General features: G+C 43.3%; 10 protein-coding genes across 10 annotated transcripts; 4 read left to right on the plus strand and 6 right to left on the minus strand.

The window, feature by feature from the left end:
- Positions 1-261: 261 nt before the first annotated feature.
- Positions 262-1,083, minus strand: URA6 (bifunctional uridylate/adenylate kinase; the record flags this gene model as incomplete). The annotated part of the gene is made up of 1 exon (XM_020206568.1): positions 262-1,083. One exon carries the CDS (start codon positions 1,081-1,083, stop codon positions 262-264), a length of 822 nt encoding a protein of 273 aa, XP_020066021.1.
- A 171-nt stretch (positions 1,084-1,254) lies between these two features.
- On the minus strand, positions 1,255-2,221 carry CANTADRAFT_88798 (sepiapterin reductase family protein; the record flags this gene model as incomplete). Its single annotated transcript, XM_020211496.1, has 2 exons — positions 1,255-1,979; positions 2,188-2,221. The coding sequence occupies 2 exons, from the start codon at positions 2,219-2,221 to the stop codon at positions 1,255-1,257; spliced, it is 759 nt and encodes a 252-aa protein (XP_020066022.1).
- Positions 2,222-2,256: 35 nt separating this feature from the next.
- On the minus strand, positions 2,257-3,063 carry CANTADRAFT_88799 (uncharacterized protein; the record flags this gene model as incomplete). Its single annotated transcript, XM_020211497.1, has 1 exon — positions 2,257-3,063. The coding sequence occupies one exon, from the start codon at positions 3,061-3,063 to the stop codon at positions 2,257-2,259; it is 807 nt and encodes a 268-aa protein (XP_020066023.1).
- Positions 3,064-3,715: 652 nt separating this feature from the next.
- Positions 3,716-7,789, minus strand: TUS1 (Rho family guanine nucleotide exchange factor; the record flags this gene model as incomplete). The annotated part of the gene is made up of 1 exon (XM_020209431.1): positions 3,716-7,789. One exon carries the CDS (start codon positions 7,787-7,789, stop codon positions 3,716-3,718), a length of 4,074 nt encoding a protein of 1,357 aa, XP_020066024.1.
- A 5-nt stretch (positions 7,790-7,794) lies between these two features.
- Positions 7,795-9,547, plus strand: CANTADRAFT_180419 (uncharacterized protein). Its single transcript, XM_020206368.1, has one exon. It carries the CDS (start codon positions 8,247-8,249, stop codon positions 9,369-9,371), a length of 1,125 nt encoding a protein of 374 aa, XP_020066025.1. The 5' UTR covers positions 7,795-8,246; the 3' UTR covers positions 9,372-9,547.
- Positions 9,548-9,583: 36 nt separating this feature from the next.
- CANTADRAFT_20458 (uncharacterized protein) lies at positions 9,584-10,141 on the plus strand (the record flags this gene model as incomplete). The annotated part of the gene is made up of 1 exon (XM_020206569.1): positions 9,584-10,141. The coding sequence occupies one exon, from the start codon at positions 9,584-9,586 to the stop codon at positions 10,139-10,141; it is 558 nt and encodes a 185-aa protein (XP_020066026.1).
- A 341-nt stretch (positions 10,142-10,482) lies between these two features.
- Positions 10,483-13,550, plus strand: CANTADRAFT_180603 (uncharacterized protein). Its single transcript, XM_020206369.1, has one exon. The coding sequence runs from the start codon at positions 10,838-10,840 to the stop codon at positions 13,376-13,378; it is 2,541 nt and encodes an 846-aa protein (XP_020066027.1). The 5' UTR covers positions 10,483-10,837; the 3' UTR covers positions 13,379-13,550.
- Positions 13,551-13,722: 172 nt separating this feature from the next.
- CANTADRAFT_20460 (uncharacterized protein) lies at positions 13,723-15,519 on the plus strand (the record flags this gene model as incomplete). The annotated part of the gene is made up of 1 exon (XM_020206570.1): positions 13,723-15,519. One exon carries the CDS (start codon positions 13,723-13,725, stop codon positions 15,517-15,519), a length of 1,797 nt encoding a protein of 598 aa, XP_020066028.1.
- Positions 15,520-15,770: 251 nt separating this feature from the next.
- On the minus strand, positions 15,771-16,697 carry PIL1 (lipid-binding protein; the record flags this gene model as incomplete). The annotated part of the gene is made up of 1 exon (XM_020209377.1): positions 15,771-16,697. The coding sequence occupies one exon, from the start codon at positions 16,695-16,697 to the stop codon at positions 15,771-15,773; it is 927 nt and encodes a 308-aa protein (XP_020066029.1).
- Positions 16,698-17,352: 655 nt separating this feature from the next.
- HAT1 (histone acetyltransferase catalytic subunit) lies at positions 17,353-18,540 on the minus strand (the record flags this gene model as incomplete). Its single annotated transcript, XM_020209492.1, has 1 exon — positions 17,353-18,540. The coding sequence occupies one exon, from the start codon at positions 18,538-18,540 to the stop codon at positions 17,353-17,355; it is 1,188 nt and encodes a 395-aa protein (XP_020066030.1).
- Between the last annotated feature and the right edge of the window lie 67 nt (positions 18,541-18,607).

An 18,607-nucleotide genomic window follows, 5' to 3' on the forward strand; every position in this document is an offset into this window, starting at 1 on the left:
CGGACTGCGGTCACGGGATTTTTTCTCGTGATCCAAGCTACGACGATAGTGCCCATTAGGTGCCCAACAAACCCAAATTCAGCTAGGACGGCGTTTCTGTGGTGTTTATGACCATAGTGACTACAAGTATTAGTAAGCTACTGGGCACCAATTCGGAAACCATAGTTGATTTGAATATTTCTGGATTAATCAATATTGTAAATATTCTTTGTCTATGCTCCAGTTCTACACAATAGTAGGCTCCGTTCCGGTGTGAACAGCCTATATTCCCTTGTCCTTCAAGGCATCCTTGACCTGAGCATAAACTTCGTCAACTGGCTTATCACAGCTGACCTTGACCACCTTTCCTTGCTTTTCAAAGTAGTCGACCACGGGCATCGAGGTCTCCACAAAGGTGCGGAATCTCTTCTTGATGCTCTCGATATTGTCGTCGGCTCTTCCACTGGTCTTGCCTCTCTCCAATAATCTCTTCAACATAACCTGTTCGGGACACTCGAAGAATAAGGTGAAGGATGAACGGGCAATCTGCTCTTCGAAGCTGATGGCCTGGTCCATCTTTCTAGGAAATCCGTCCACCAAAAACTTCTTGAACCCTTTGGCGTATTCGTGCTTGATGGATTGTTCCAACAACGCAAGCGTGACTTCTTGAGGAACAATGGTGCCTTCTTTGATGTATCTAGCAATCAATTCTCCGTATTTAGAGCCAGGTCTGTTCTGCTCGGCTCTCAACAAGTCCCCAGCAGACAAGTGGATGAAACCGTGGTCCTTGACCAAGTTGGCACACTGGGTACCCTTTCCAGCACCTGGTCCTCCAAGGACGTAGATGACAGAGATCTGGCCGTCGGAGAAGGCAGCCTTCTTTGCTGGTTCCACGGCAGATTTAGGTTCCTCTTTGGAGTATAAGGACGCAAACACCGTGGATCCAATAGCCAAAGCACCGAGACCAACTAAGATCTTTCCCTTTCCAATAGGTGGAGGGGTGGTGCTGGACGAATTGCATCTGTGCAAGTGAGCACCAACTCTGGTTCTGGCCAAAGCGGAGGCTCTGGCGCCGATTCTGGTGGAGGTGACGAGTCTGTTCATTGGGTGGTGATGTATTAAAATTTCAACGAGCCGGATCGTAAATTCGCGAGCCTGTCACTACGCCTGTCAGGCGGTTTGGGCTTATGGTTACGTAGTCAGTACCTTCGTTAACTATACATGTGCTAGAGACGACAGCCAGATTACAGGAATGTGCCTGGTAGGTCCATGGACCTATTGGGTGTACTCTTTCAATTGCTCGTCATTGTAGCGCAAGTACTTCCCGTTGATAGAGGAGTCCCATCCTCGTAAGGCAAGGTTAGCTAACACGGTAGCAGGCACCTCTGGCTTGACCAATTCCTTGTTCTTGTGGAGGTCAAGGAACCTCTTGTGGCCCTCAGCACTCATGGAGCCTCCGTGTTTTTCACGGATGTCCTGCTGCATCGGTGTGTCGACCACTCCTGGGGCAATGGATATGGCAGATATGCCCTTCTCCTGTTCAGCTAGCGACAATACCAAGTGGTTCAAGGCTGCCTTGGAGCCCCCGTAGGCGTACCAACCGCTGTAGGACTTCACCGAAGCTCCCGAGGAGACCACAACCACCTTTCCGGAGGACTTCTTCAATTGTTCAAGACTGTGCTGAACCAAGTGGATCACGGCATAGTAGTTGATATCAAAAAGCCGCTTCCAGTCGTCAACAGACACCTTGTCAATAGGAGCAACCGGAGCGAGCACACCAGCATTGGCAATAATGGCATTGACACCGCCAAACTTGGACACGGCAAGCTTCACCGCTTCGGCAGCAATGCTTTCCTCAGAAACATCGCCAGCGATGTAGGCCACTCTTTCTGAGCCGTGCTGATCTTGGATCTTCTGGAGATCCAGTTCGCTCCTTGCCACTGCTATGACCTTTGCATTGGGGTTTGAAAGAAGGATTTCAACGATAGACTTTCCGATACCTGAAGTTAGTGATGCCCACGTCAGGCGAAAGAACTCATATCCCGTTCGGTTGCAGTCTCGTGGCACACCATCGTGGATCTCACACAAGCTGCCGATCTTTGCTAACACGCAAACTCGAGACACGTAGAGAGAGCTCACACCCTGCCATAGCCCGGATGGGCTTCACAGGGGTTTCACAGAGGTTACTCCTTCACCCGTAGTACATACCTTTAGAGGCGCCAGTGACAATCGTAACAGACATTGTATTGAAAGAACATATAAATAAAATCGCATTTCTTACAACTTAGAAAAGCTGCCCAAGTGAGCTCCTCCATCGAGCGGAATCACGATACCGTTAATGTAGGAAGACTGCTTAGCACACATGAACAAAACGAGATCCTGGATGTCTTGCTTCTTACCAAGTCTCTTTCTTGGGTTGGTTTCGATCAAAACGTCACCGGCCACTTCGAGCAAACCGTTGGACATCTTGGAGGGGAAAAACCCAGGAGCAAGCGAGTTGACAGTGATGTTACGAGGACCCAATTGGAGGGCCAAGTTCTTACCCATGTGAGTGACACCGGCCTTGGAGGCCAAGTAGCCGTAAGTACCGGCAAAATCGACAGGGGAGATGGAGGCAATCGACGACATGATAAGCACTCTGGAGGGGTCTTCAGCAGTGCCAGCCTTCTCCAACAAAGGAGTGAACAATTGGATGGATTGGAAAACACCCACAATGTTCAAGTCCAACACCTTCTTGACAGCCGAGACGGGGTGCTGCTCCAATGGCGAGCCCCAGGAGGCACCAGCGTTGGCAATCAAGATGTCGACCTTGTCGACTTGCTTGGAGGTCTCGTCGAAGAATCTTTGGGTGTCCTTCTCGTCCGAGAGATCGGCTGGGATCGAGATCACCTTGACCTTCTTGCCTGCACCAGCAGCGACCTTTTCGATTTGGGCCTTTGCTTCTTCGCATGCCTTGGCCTTACGGGAGGTAATCACGATGGTGGAGGCTCCGTTCACAGCCAACACTTCGGCACAGTCCAATCCCAATCCTCTGGATCCTCCTGTGACCACAGCTACCTTTCCGTTAACATTAAGTTCAACCATTTTGTTATTGATTTTTCATTTCTAGCGAAATCATTTGTTTTATAGTGTCCCCACCTCTGTTCCTCGGGTCGCAAGTTTACCCCAGATGATAGCCTGTTCACGTGTGAGGGGTGCTATGAAAACGTCTGTGAATCTTACACTGCGAAACTGGGAGGTTCCAGACTACCGCCTAGGAGTGTGGACGACGGTGGGCAGCTTGGACTGAACAAAGCCCCTGAATCCCTTTATGCTTCACGGTGCCAACTGGTGGCTAAGCATGTGAACAACTCGCGATGGCTGGGCTCGGCCCAGGTATCCTCTGGCCAGACCCTTCCCCCACGTAGTGCATTGGGGTCTCCCCGCGCGGCATCGGTTTCTAAAATTCTCCTAATTGATGGACTTTGCACCGAGTTTTTCGGGTCCACTGGGTAGTGTGTTCGGGTTTATTAAGGTCAAGGAGCGAGGTCCTCGGCTGTGTGCATTTTAGAATATGTTCCGGATTACTTGAGGACGCCAAGAGATTGTAGTATGGATGTTGGTGAGGTTTACTTGTAGAAATTTATCAAGAGATTGTAGTATGATGCAGTTACTAGTGGACTCTCACCGAGAAGACCTCATTAACTTGAATTAAGGAGTCGCGAGCTGACAGCTCGCTAATAGTACATTTAATACATCATACATAAGTCGTTGAGATGGGACTGGCGCCCGTTGGAGAGGACGAGGCATTAGCCACTAACCGGAATACTAGTTGCAAGCCCTGCACCAAGGGGTTGGCCATGGCGAAGCAGAGTGTCTCCGGATCGATGGCAGTGATGTCCTTGCCCGTAATCACCTGTATAAGTTTGTTCGAACCGTTGACAAAATCGGAGATGGACCATACCTCGATCACTTCCTCACACACAATGAAAAGGTTGTTGTCAATGAAAGAGATCGACTTGGCCTTGAAATCAAACCGAATAAAAGAGGTTCGTGAGAGTTTACCATGCTTATTGGTAAAGATGGCACAGTTGTTGTAGACACATAAAAACTCGGTGTTGTTTGCAAGTTTGTACATTCCCATGGGCCTCACATTGGTGGAGACGTACTTGCGAATGGCCTCCACCCCAGTGACAGAGCTGATTGATTTCCGACTATAGCCGTCTATTCTCTTGGAACTATCCGACTGGGGAATTTCAGGTATCGACCGGGGAAGCAACTTGTCCAACTCCAAAATTTCGTAGCCCTTGTTTGTGTGCACTGCAAAAGAAGTATTGAAGATGGAGATTCCGTAACATTCAGCTTGAATATAAAACCTCTTGGCTACTTTGAATGCACTGAATATCCCGTCATTATCAGTTTCGGGTATCAACACCTTGAAATTTGTTGATCCCGAATTCGTTTTCTTCTTGGCGTAGAACAACATTGTAAGCTTCCTGTGTGTTCCTATCGAAAAAAATGACACTGGATCGTTGGATAACGATACTCCTGTAATCTCACGTCTCTTCTCATAATATACCCCAACTATCAGGTCTAATGGATAGTAACGGAGATGCTTGCTTCCAAGAATCACTACTAGATTTATCGAACTGTCCACGCTTATCTTGGTGATATCAGTGCCATGAACGACCTTTTTCCATCTGTTCTTAGTGTCTGAACAGTATAATCCAGACGCAAGCCCAACTAAGTGAAATTTGGTTCGTCTGAATTCAAACAGACTCACGCTTAACACTTTTGAGTATACTAAATGATCCCTAGAATTTGTGAAGTTGTATAGATCATTACTGTAGCCCAACTCTGTCAATTTGTTTAAGGCATTGGTTGAAACTTCATAGATAGGATCAAACGGAGCACAAATTGGAAGCTTTTGGATTCTGTTACTCATTTCGTAGGCAAAGCATGTGTTCGAGATTGAATCAACAGTGTATGGCTCTGTTTTCCCGAGTCTTCTGCAGATATTAGATCTTGCTTCAGTAAAGTGGGTTATCCATTCGGCCCTTTCCCGCTCTGTTTTGGTCGAAAAAGTATAGGCATCATGCTTCCCTCTACCAGCATATCTTATCTTAAAGGGGAATGAGGATGGTTCGTCTTCCTCAACAGTTTCAGTTGTACTAAGAGGGACCGTAGGTTGTGAGGACAGTGTTAGTGCTTTGGAGAGTGGGTTTATTTCCGAGCCCACGTCTTTCTCTTCAACCAACAATAATTCTACCGGTACTGGATTGTCAATTACTCTGTTCAATGGATAGCTGCTAGATCTGGGATTCTTCACACGTTCAGTAATGAATAAGAAATGATCTAATAAGATTAAATGATTTGTTGAACTATTAATTTTCAAATCACCTTTTCTGGTAACATCACCTCTGAAGAAAAACTTTCTATTCTCTGAACCTAAATTAGTTTGTGGTTGATTGACACTATTCTTCCATACCAATTGTTTATGAACTTTTTTAAGAGCATAGATGTTATCTGCATGCCTTTTCATTTCATTGACCTTATTTCCTAGCCTTTTGATCCCGTCTATCGCTTTAGTCAAGCTGATATATTCTGGTTCTTGTGCATCATAAAGTTTTCGCACGTCAAATAATTGTAAAGGTAATGACTGATACCTAGAATTAAAAGTACTCATGAACAAAAGTGGCCCATTAACTTTAAGTTCCTTTACTCTGGGCATATTTCTCACGTTCACGTCAACCCAACGCTTTAAATGCTCATTGTTTAACAAATCTTCAATCATCGGAACTGTACTCATGTATGTCAATAACTGATTCTTAACTTCGATTGACCATGCATTATAAAGGTTGGCAATTTCACCCACATTGTTGATGAATTTGCCACCAGATATGAGGATCCGCAAAAGTGGTTCGAATAAAATATTTTGATGTATTTTGACCAACTCTTTTCCTGGCTTGATGATATCTTCTTCAAATTTATTCAACAGGACAATATCATTACCCATAAATAATCTGGCAGTTTTTATAAACTCGGGACCGACACTCTCAACAAAACATGATGCTCTTTGAATAAACGTCTGTTCATATCTAATAAGATCAAAAACCAATGATTGCCGTTTAGAAATATTTTTATCAATATTCTTCAAATCAATTGCTGACAATTTCCAATGGGAGGCCCAATCATCACCAAGGATGATCTCATTAATATTCATATTCTTCAATTGAGCTTCATGGTCAATCATCTTATTCAAGTAACATTGTGATGAGTAACACCTCAAGCTGATACCCTTGTTTCCATGATCGTTTCCATTATAGTAGCATGGAGTAAGCTCAGTCAAGACACCACTAATATCAGCACTCTCGTTCATTATGACACCAGGGTCCTGTGATTCCTTCAGTTCGGGAGTATCGTTTTCCCCTGCTGGAAAATGGTGATAACTGATCGCATTACCCCTCAAGAGCGATTCCAAAATCTGATCGACGTTTTGACCTATGAGATCCAAGGGTAATTCTCTTCTATGGAAGACCAAGAGTTTAATTAATGCTTTTTTGAATTCTCTTCTTGGAATAAACAAGTCATGAAGCCATATCTTCAATTTGAGGCACCAGTCAAAAATGCTGCTTAGAGACCATATTGATTTACACGTCGCAAAATGTTGAGACACCAATGAAGCCGAAGTGAATGGAAGTTGTGGCAAGTCTAATGGAACTGGGGGCAACGCATCATCTTTCTTCTTCGAAGGTAAGGCAGGCATAACCGTGGGTGATGTTTGTGAAGTGTAAACAGAATCTCGTCCATTTGCTGAAAATGGTGAGTACATTAAGTCCTTTTTAGAGGAGCTAGGGCTTTCCAAAGCGCTCGGCATGCTTGAAGGTAAGTCGGGCAAAATCGAGTAATCAAAGTAGTGGGCCGTAGGTGTTTCCAAGTAATCATTATCAAGGAAATTATAATCTCCGTTTGACATTCTTCTCGAAGTGTCCACTGTGTTCCATTTTGAGTGTTTTTGTTCATTTTCATAATCATACTGATATTCATTCACAAAGCTAGTTTCATCATACTCGTACAGCTCGTCGGTTTCATTATGATCCTGGTACGGGAAAGTATGATAGCCATAGATTGATGGTGATCTGCCATACTTATTTGGCGAAGGAGACTTTGGCTTATATTGTCTCTCAGCAAGAACTGTATCTGCGTAATTGTTGGTTGGCGAGGTTCCACTTCCGGGGATATTCAAGGTGTGGGATCTTACCGGAGAAGTTGATCGGGGTCCGTCAGCCCCACCAACGGTGTGGGTTCGATTCAAACGGTCAGGCGTGTCTAGTGGTGATATGGGCAGATATGGTAAGTCTGATTCCAAAATTGAACTGCTGATTACCGGTAACAGAGTCTTCTGGTTCAAGGTGGGCCTAAATAAGGGTCCATTATTGTTCAATTTAGGAATTCTATTGGGCGTTGATAACGAGTGATTGCTGGTTTGCGTGCTTCTATATTGAAGTCGTACGTCGGGGGCAGGGGACTCTGGATGAATGAGATCATCTGGTGTAAGCTCAGGCTCTGGGCTATGGGTGGGATAAGGGAGCTCAATGGGTTGTGATTGCGATCTTGATAACTGTTGGTATTGTCTGACCTTAGATGGTCGAGGTGGGACGGATGGAGCTTCATAGTCCGGGAGTTCTTTCGGGCCCATTGGCTTTGGTGGTTCATACGACAAGATGGTTTCCTCTTCATCGTAGGTATATTGTTCCCGGAACGTCTCTCCGGTATCAATGGTAAGGTTCTGGACGGCGACGGGGTGTGGCCTGGGGGGAATATTGGGCATAGAATAGGAGGCGGATGAGTAGGATGGGAGTTGAGTCACAGGCTCGGGAATTGAAGGATGGGTCACAACTGCAGGCGAGTTTACCGTAGCAGGAATAAACTCCTGAACATCGTCACTATCGTATAGCGGAGGTGGCGGTTTTCTTCTCAATTGCTTTCGACCCTGGGAGGTGCTTAAATTGCTTCCCCATTCAGACATGACAAGCTCTATAAGTGTGTGTTATCAGAAAGATGGAGGATGGGAACGTTCGCATAAGCCCAGTGGTTTTAGGTCTATGTAAAGGACAGTTATGGCCAGCAATAGCTATTAGCAATGAAATCAATTCAAGTCCAATCCAGCTATTGTTTAGGAGCTACTGGGGTATGCGGCTATGTCACGTGAACACACCAGTTCTTGATTTGGTCCTCCCTCTTGATGAGGCCCTACCGCGACTGTATAACGCGTTCCCCAACACAAGATGGCATACACACCAGGAATCTCCAAGATCATAGCAGATGGGTCCAGGGCTTACTCTGCCAAGGACTACGACCTAGCCAGTGAGAAATACGCCGAAGCATGCGAATTGTTCAGCGAAGAGAACAGTGAAGAAGATGCGGACTTATTATTGTTATATGGAAAGGCCCTCTTCCAGAGTGCAGTTTCCAAGTCAGATGTGTTTGGTGGAAGCAGCGAAGCCAAGCAGGAAGAGAAGGAGGAGAAGGAAGACCAAGAGAAAGAAGAAGAGGATGACGGAAAGTTCCAATTCTACGATGCCCCTCCATTAGAGGGCGAGGAAGTTGATAGCGACCCACAGCCTGAACTTGAGGGAGAAGAGCAAGAAGAAGAGGGAGAGGGTGAACAACATGAAAATGGAGAGGAGGAGCAAAGTGATTTTGAAGTTGCCTGGGAAATTTTGGACTTGACGAGGACTTTGTTTGAATCTCAGGCTGACTCCAAAAAGGATCTTCTTCAAGACATTGAGGAACCATACTTTAAGGATTCAGAGGAGACCACAAACGAGTATGTTACCTTGGTGAAAAAGCTTTCCGAAACGTACGATTTGTTAGGAGAAGTTTCCTTGGAGGCAGGTAATTTTGCTCAGGCAGTTGAGGATTTTGAAAGCTGCTTGAATCTTAGATTGAAACTCTACGACCCTAAAAAGTCTACATTAATTTCCGAGTCCCACTACAAGTTGTCCTTGGCGTTAGAGTTCAGTGTGGACGATCCAGAACTGAGGAATAAGGCTGTTGAACAGATGAAGTTGGCCATCGAATCGGTGGTCCTCAGAAACAAGACCGAAGACGACGAGTCTAAAATCAAAGAAAACGATGAGTTAATTCAAGATTTGAAACTGAGGCTCCAAGACTTGGAGAAGGACCCAGCAGAGGAAATACAACAGGAACAATTAGATATAATAAAGGGCTTGTTGGGCGAGCCTACCTCCGATGGCCAGAGCGGATCTTCGAGCACCGCTGCCGCTGCCATCAACGACTTGACTTCCATTGTAAAGAAGAAAGTCCCTGTTAATGATTTAACTGGAGTAATCAAGAAGAGAAAGACTCCTGGAAAGCCTGCAGGGCCAGTAAAAAAGGCCAAAAAGTAAGGAATATGAAGATAGATAGATTTAGTTCGTTCAGTTGTTTCAAATCAATTCGTAATAAGAATTTTAAACCTGAGCTCTAAGGGTAAATACTATCGAATGTAGTTCTGGACTAACATTAGTTTTATACGACTGATCAAATGAGTCTTCGCGCACACCCCCATCTCTGTTCGCACATCAAAAAAACGGCATCTCATCAAGCTCAACTCATCAAGATGGCAGCACAAATCAAGAACGAGAAGCCTAGGGCAGACAACAAGGCTTCTAGAAGAAGAAGAAAGAAGAGAAGAACAGAAGACTTCTCTTCAGATTCCGATTCGTCCTCATCGTCGTCCTCAGATGAGGAAGCTGAGGTTCAGCAAGATGATGAACCAGTCCAACAACAAGCACAAGTCAACATAGATGATATAGACATCGATTCAGAAGATGAATCCACCAAGGGAAGTGCACCAAAGCCTCTCACCAATGAAACCCACAGGAATCTCAATAAGATACAGCTCACGACCACACAATTATCACAGACAACCGGATTCGGTAAAAGTTTGAATTCCATAACCAACATGGGACAAATAGAAGAAAGCATACAGAAAGATAAAGTGAAGTTACAAAATGCATACTTGGGACTCATGGCTGGAGAATTTGGCAATGATTTGGATGAGTTGAGAAAGAAACCAGACTTTACTGATAAGTCCTTGGTTATTCTTGCCAAAGCGCTCCAGTCTGGGTCTGGCATGTTTGACCCCGAAACCTTGAATAGCATCTTGAACAAGTAAGCTAGCAGCGCTAGCTAGCTTTCTGGGCAGCCTCGAGACGTGGAGTACACAAGGTCTAACTACTGAACCCATCCAACATGTTATGGGTGAACCATCTGTGTACACACGACTTCATTTGCGTGAACTGCCAGAGAAAGATTCACGTTCCTAAAACATCCTTCTACAGTCACCTCAAATGCATGTATCCATAGTGTAAACCATGACTTCTCCAAGAAGACGTACAAGATCTGCATTCTCCTAATAATTTGGAAGTAACATAGGCATCTATTTATATATCGTTCTAGGCCCCATAAAATGGTTCTAGACCCTATGTTTTACTATTCATTATAGATATCCCTTCTTGTTAGTAATATCTTACCTAATCGCCGTAGATCCCGATCGCTTCCCCCTTTGAGAAGATAGCTTATGTGTCATAGCACTTTTGCACCAAACCGGAGTGGGGAATGACATCTTGTAGCATGGGATAAACCTAGTACTTGGAGACTTATGGGATACCATTCATGTGGCCAATTGCCAATATTGTAGCCTTCCTTGGTTCAATCTGATATGTGGCATATCACGTGACATGGACCGTGGGGGGCCTATTAATACTCTATTCATGACCCACGGATACTACACCTAATCATTCCTCCACATTTAGAACTCAATCTTATCCGATTACGCTAGACTGAATGATCAATAGCTTAGTGTCCTAGTATGGCCGCTGAACTTTCCCAACGTCAGTCTGTTGCTCCTGAAAGCCAGACTGAGGCAACCGCATTATTAGCAGTTTCACCAAACTCCGAAGAGACTATCAATGGGCCTCAACAAGATGACCTAGAAGGAGACGGCTCATCTAAGTATGGCAGCATAGGCTACTCGGATTCTCCCCATGTTTTCACTCGCCGCTTTTGGTGGTTTTGTTCTTTGGGCTTGGCTGCGTTGATAGTATTACAATTGACATTTTTGCCGAGAACGTCGTTGAGTCGGGACTACAGAAGATATCATGGAATTCACCTTACCAAGTCCGAGGTCAAACGCAACTTTTTGGTATTTGCTGGCATTGGAAATTCCCACGGTAGTTTGACGACCGAGCAACACATTCTAAAGTGGCTCCAAACGTTTAGTAAAATCCATTCCGAGAGCAAAATCAACACATTAGGAAGTAATAATCATAAACTCACATCCTTTGTCGAATCTCAGTTTAAGCAGTTCGGATTCAAAACCCATAGCTACTCCTATGACGTTCCTTTGCTTAAGGTTCCTGAAAGTCTGGAATTGACTTTAGTTGACTCCAAAAGTGGCAGACAACTATACATTGCAAAATTACTTGAGCCCAACTCTGAAACACCAGCTTTTCACTCTTTTGGGGCAAATGGAACCATTGATAGCGATTACATTTATGCTAATTCGGGTGACACCGAGGATTACGAGCTATTGGTGAAGCATGGGTTTGAAATTGCTAAAAAGGTGGTGATAGTCAAGACAGAATTGAATTCCAATATTAGTATTGCGGAGAAAGTCCAGATTGCACAAAAGTTTGGAGCTTCCGCATTCATCAACTACTACGACTTTGAATCTTACGAGAAGGCCAACGAGAAGAAGCTCGATTGGGCTATTTCAAGGAGCAGTTTAGGAATGGGATCACTTCTGCACTTTCACACCCCCAAAATAGTATCTATCCCTGTCAGCCTAAATGCACTCAAACCAATACTTGACACTTTCAAAGAGACTATTAAGAACGACGACTTCAGTGACTGGGACTTTCACCCACTGAAATCATCTAATAATTTACATCTTCACCTTTCTACCACCTTCAATGGGCAATCCAAAGGTAAAGCTACCAATATTGTTGGCACTCTCAAGGGTATTATAAACGATGGTGACATTATTATTGCATCCAAGAGAGATTCATTGACTTCATCAAATCCTTCAAGTGGCCACGCAGTTTTGTTTGAAATAATGAGAAATTACCAGAGATTAGTCAAGCTAGGCTGGAAACCGTTGAGGAACATCAAGTTTATCAGCTGGGATGGTTCATCAGATGGAATGATTGGTAGTCAACTTTTTGTGAATGACACTGTTGCTTTCGACGCCAAGCGTCCTATCCTTAGTTATATCAACATAGATGGTGATTGCATTATTGGAAGTAAGTTGCATGTTGATTCCAATCCGTTCTTCAACCACATTTTGAAGCTGACGTCCAAGTTTGTACCCATTCCAAAGGGCTCTACATCCTATAAGAATCTTCCAGAAACAGAAACCGAAGGCATACTTCGCGATCTAAACATCGAGGATGACACGGACGATGAAGAACCTTTTGAAGATCATGACTACGAAGAAAACTATACAACTTTGCATCGTTACTGGATGAAGCAAGATAACGGTACTATCAACAATGTTCTAGGACAGGAGCTCAAATTTTCAGATGCAGGGATTTTTCAAAATCATCTTGTGGTTCCGCTGATCAATATTAGGTTTGACAATGATATTAAGAGAGAATCCTCAGTCTACATTCCAAACTCAAACTACTATTCTCTCAATTGGTTGACTGATAGACACATAGATACAGACCTTATCCTCCACGGTCTGTTGATTAGATACATTGGCTTACTAGGCATAAATCTTAGTGAACATGAAGTGGTGGATTACAAAGCACGGTCCTATTTTGATTTCATCCGAAAGCTGTTGGATTCATTCTTTGGCGACAATGAACAAATCTTGGATGAATGGAAGAATAAACAGGTAGGGCAATACTTATTAAGTAAATGGTCCATTTTCAAAGATATTCAGAGAAGTTATCCTGAAGTGGAAGATGTTAGGTTGAAGGACCTTATTGCCCAGATAAAATTGCTTGTCAAAGATTCATACAATGATACAATTGCTACCGATAAGTATAACAAACATGTTCAAAGCAACTTAATCAAAGACTATCCATGGTATAGTTATTATAAGAAGGTGGGTCACTTTTCACAATTCAAGTTGGCTAATTATAAGCTGTTGCATTGGGAAAAGAACCTTAAATTGGACACTAAGGATTATCAATATTTGGGAGTGAATGAGAGCTTTTACTCAAATTTGCTTTATGGCGTGCCCGGTTTTGATATCGGAAAAAACTCAACTTACTTGAATCAGAGATTCAAGCTTAGCACATTCACTGGCCTTCGTGAATCGGTAAATGAGAAAGATTATGAGCTTACTGTGAAATGGTTGGTAGTACTTTATGACAAATTACGGAATATTAATTGGCTATTATGATGGGTAATTTTGCTTGGGAGCATTTCTTTTCTTAGTTTTTAGCGGGAAGTTTTTATTTATGGAATGGACGATGAGCTGGTTTTTGATTTACTTATTGTTGAAATGAGTGTTGTAAGATCTATGGTAATAGCTTTTATATTGACTTCAAATTGGGGATAATTATAGCAAGCAATATATGTATCTAAAGTATCACAACTATGGTCGGTTAACCGAACGGATAAATTAACTGTTGGAAAGGGGACCAGTACATTGGTTTTGTCGTAACTCCGAACTACTTTGTCTGGCGCCCTTTTTCCAGTCCCTTTCGCATTTTCTTTTTACAGCCAACCACTGTAATATCTACAATGAGTAATACCATCATGGATAAACCATCAGCATCCCTTCAAACAGCCTGGCTTTTAGCCACAGTTGGTCCAAGAATCACCAATAAAAGGTCTATAAAGAGGGACATTTTGAACCTATCAATTCCTGAAGTATGTTCACAACTAGGTGAATGCTGTCAAGACCGAAGTATCAGATATACATCTAGTGTTCTCCATGGAATATCCATGATATATAAAGCAAAGATAGACCTCTTGTGGAACGATCTTATATTGATCAAAGTCAAACTATCAAAGGAGTTTCTATTTAGAGGTTTTGGTTCCTCAGATCCTAGAAGCTTCACATCAAAAGGAACAGAAACAGATATTGATGGTTCTTCCATTCAAAGACAAGTATTCTTGGAAGATGATATTCAATTCAATCTTGATATTGATTTTGTCCGGCTTGTCAATGATGATACAACATATCCACAGAAACGTAGAAGACTACAAATTCAGCAACAGGACCAACAGATCTTTCCCAGTATGAACTATTTGAATACAGAGCACCCTGATGCAAGTACTCAAATGGTTACAACTATCGATGATCAATTGATTAGTAACTATATTGACCATAGCATGGGATTACGTAATGAAGTTCAACTGGCTGCAAATTCATCTGGGGTAGATTTTGTGTTCAATGAGAGTGGAAACTTAATAAACTTGAACTTGGCAAGGCCAGATTTTGCAGCTGAACAAGCTGAAGATGTGATGCAATTTGAGCTTGAAGACCTAGAAATTCCCCCTGAACTTGAAGATCAAATTGGAGAATATGAACCAGGAAAAAGCATAACCAATGATGCCAACTTCCACATGTCCACAACAGAAAACCAGAGCACTTACAATCAGGTTATCAAATCCAAGAACGAGTTGAAATTTCACAAATTAGTAAATGATAAGAATGGAAATATCATAGTAAGTACCGAAAACTTGGAAGAATCCGTGAAAAGTTATGAAAGTCGGATGCATTCTAAGAAGACCAACTCTTGCATAGAGATAAGTGTATATGAATCAATATTGGCGGAAGCAAAGAAAGTCTCAGGTAACAACAGGCTATTATCTCGTTTGAAAATGATCGCATTGTCAAACTCTATGCCTGAAGCTTCCAATGCTGAAACCAGAGAAATCACTCGAGAGTTTAGTCTCGTTCGAGCTATTGAAAGAAATGCATCAGGTGATCATGATACAGAAATCGGTAGAGATTTCCAGCATACAGAAATGTTGGAAAACCTCAATCACGGGTTTCAAGGCATCACAGAAGGATTAGATCTAGGCATTGTTATGTCCGAGCCTGACGACAGTGTTTTGGGCTTATCATTTAGCGAACTTGATAGGAGCGAGCTCCAAAGCAGATTACAATATTCCAAGCAAAGTGAGAGTGGTGAATCAAATCTTCAGAAATCGCTTGATGACGTATCTTTCGTGGACATTCCACTGAATTCACAATCATCCCTTGCTATACAATCACTAAAGTTTTATAAATTCCTTATATCAGCTAGTCAAACTTATGGCACCCCCTACATTGGTGATGAGCCTCGCCTTAATTCGATCGCGGAAATATCAACTACAAACGAGTACCGAATCGTCAAATTTTCCAACATCATTCCAGATGAAAATACAGCAGCAGCAGCTGGCGAGTCACCTGTTTCTCGTGGTTTAGCCGCAAGCTGTTTTGCCAGCATACTCACTCTTGCTACCAGAAATATGATCCAGCTAGAAACGAAAGGCTCAAACCTAGAGGTTGGTTTAGGGAGACATATTGACATTGTTGTTCCTAGTTGATTGCAAATGTCGCGATTCAGATGTCGGCTTGGCTTGCGTGTTCTTATGCAAGCCATATGAAACGATTCCCAAAACAGACAGAGTGCGTACTGTTTAGGAAAATTGCAAACAACTACAGGCATGGAAGTGCAGCAACTACAATAATGAAATTGAGATCTGCAAATATCAAAGGGAACCTCGGGAACCCAGGGATTGCATTAAAACATCGTAGATAATACTGATTAAAGAAAGAGAAGTTATTAAATTAAAACTTACTTAGAAACGACAACTTCTTCATCGTCGTGCTTGGCGAATTCTTCTTCGGCAGCTTCTTCAATTTCACCATCAACTGGCTCTTCGTCATCGTACTCTTGGTGTAAAGACAAAGTAGGCTTAACAGCAGCGGCATCCAAAGTCCATGCAGCCAAGGCATTTTCGGCATCGATAATGATTTGCTTGGAGGCCTCATAACCATCGTAAGCAGGTCTAGTCTCACCAGGAGTGACAGCAGTATCGTCCAATAATTCCAACAAAGCCTTACCGTAACCGGCAATCAAGGCATACTTTTCAGCCAATTCTCTGGTGGCATCGAATTGGTAGTTGAAGGCAGCCTTCAATTGTTCTCTAGTGATGTTGGATAATTGGGCTTCGGCAACCAAGGACTCGGCTTCGGCACGGACCAATTCTTGTTCCAAGACTGGGATCTTTGGGGATTGTGGGTCCTTGTATTTGAGGAGAGCAATTTCGTCGGTAATCTTTTGCTTCTTGTCTCTGGATGGTTGGACAGAAGCTTCGATGTTACGAATGGTCTTCAAGGTGATTCTGTATTGGTCGTACTTGTCAATGTATTGGTCTTCCAATTCACCGATTTCGTAGAGCAAAACACCCAACTTGTCAGTGACGTCGGAAACATCGGAGTCGTTGTCTTCACCCCAAGCACTCAACTGCTTGGCAACGTCACGACGTTCACGAGCGGTCAATTCAATGGCTCTCATCACATTCTTTTCGAGCTTGATGTAGGCAGACAACTTTCTGGACAATTCTGGGCCGGTGTTACCAGCAACAGTCTTTCTGAAACTGGAAGCAATTCCTCCCTTACCAAAGAACTTGGACTTGGTAGTGGAAGGAGGTGGTGGGGGCGATTGCAATTGAGCGGCAGTAGGTGCCTTTGAGGACCTCAATGAGTATGTTCTATGCATCTTAACTGATTAAGTATTAAATTACTCCAATTGAGGATATGATCGGAGAATTTTGCTCCAAAGTTAATTCTCCTTCCTTATATACTCCCGCAGAATATTTTGCCGGCGTGACATGGTTTTCATGCAGCCCCGTAATTGTGAATTCGGTGCGCCTCGGGCCCCTTGTTCATGTCCTTGCTGGATAATTTCCCTTTTGGGCGGTTGCTGTTGCGGGTTGCTGGTGACTAGTCTGTCCGCTAGTGGTGGGCGAAACTGTTAGCGACTGCTACCATACGCATTGTGGGTGTTCTCTGGCCCTCAGCTAACGGGGGAAGTCTGTACCAAGATTCGATATCGTCCCACGTTCGTCGTTCTGTGCGGGTGGTTTCGATGACGTCATGGAAGCCATAGTAGACCTGACTGGAATGCCATCACCACGCACGTCACGCGGATGGTGGACGGCTAGATCCAGTTGCTTACAACCGAGTGGTCAGTATGACGCAGTCACGGCTTTCACATACGAGAATGTCTCCCATCCCCATCTTGCTTGTAGGGTCTGATTGATCTGGCACACTTCATTAAAGTGACACTAAACTTACTAAACCCACTAACGTTCTGTTTATAATACACTATATCTTGTTTATCAACTCCAGGGGATTTGCTTTACTATAATACACTATATCTTCTTTTTCTTGACTCCAGTCGACCCCTCCTCAGTCTTTCTCTTGGTGTTCAATTTGATGTCGCCCAATATCCTGTAGTAGTCCTCTTCCAAAGCGATGTAAGCAGTTTGCAATTTATCCTTCTTTGTGTTCTCATCAAGTCCGCTCAAGCCGTCCTTATTTTTTTCATACAAACGTCTTTTTATGTGTAAACGCACGGCACGAGCACTTTCGTCCTGCTTGTGCTTCAACTTGTAAAGTAGGATCATTTCCACCAAACGAGAAAACTGCCTCTTCTCCAACTTCAATGCTGTGCGAGTGGTATTCAACCACTCGGGGCTAGAAGCGGTAGAGATGGCAGAGATGTCGATTTGCTCGTTTAACCGCTTTAAATCCACCCTATCTCTCAAATCGTCAAAACTTTCATTAGGATCCTCAATCACAATCTCTGTAACCAGTGCATCCTTGTCCCATTGTTCACTCAATTGCTTGTAAAACGTTCCTCCTAATCCCTTTCCTTGATGTGGGGGCATAATTATGAACTGTGAAATCTTTTTGCGAACTTGTTGTACATCCAAATCGAACTTTTCAGCTCCTCCGTATCTCCAATAATTGTAGACGGTAGTGAAACCAACAATGGAAGGTTCCTTTGCGGATTTTTTGTACAACACATACACTTCCCATAGTTTATCGCCTGCATCGATGTATGATCCTGCTTCAATGAAGAGAAGGACCAATATTTGAAGCCTTTTATGAAGCTCAAGCCCAGCCACATCACTGAGATTCAACTTGTAGATGGAAAAATCTTCACCATCTTTGGTGAACTCTTGAACCAAATCACCTGGAATTTGGTATTGTTTCTTTTCATCTTCAATGGAGTCCACCCACTTCTCTTCATCCTTGAAAACTGTAGTTAATGGTAAGAATTCCGATATTTTTTCCTTCAAGTCACCAATCTCTGGGTCATCCAACTTTTCGCTATACTTTATGTTCAAAAATGGATAGAATGTATAGTGGTCAAAGCATAAGAATATTACTAAATCCTTATACCCATAAATTGTCTCGGCATCACCAAAAATGGGGTAGGTGAACTCGGGAGAAAAGTTGATAGCACCTGTTCCATCTGTGATGAAAATTTTGAGGACTTCATTCGAGGAGCTTGTCCAAAGCTCCGGTTGTAAGGCACTAACAGCAGATGACATGTTGTGGATACACGTCTATTTCCAAGTCCGCGATATAAAGATGTGGCTGACTAAGCGATGACTAAGC

This window comes from Suhomyces tanzawaensis (assembly GCF_001661415.1).
Source record: "Suhomyces tanzawaensis NRRL Y-17324 unplaced genomic scaffold CANTAscaffold_2, whole genome shotgun sequence".
Classification (NCBI taxonomy): domain Eukaryota; kingdom Fungi; phylum Ascomycota; class Pichiomycetes; order Serinales; family Debaryomycetaceae; genus Suhomyces; species Suhomyces tanzawaensis.

What these genes read in the sequence shown, in the direction of transcription:
- CANTADRAFT_180419 (XM_020206368.1), top strand. Translation starts at nt 8,247, where the DNA reads ATGGCATACACACCAGGAATCTCCAAGATCATAGCAGATGGGTCCAGG.
- CANTADRAFT_180603 (XM_020206369.1), top strand. Translation starts at nt 10,838, where the DNA reads ATGGCCGCTGAACTTTCCCAACGTCAGTCTGTTGCTCCTGAAAGCCAG.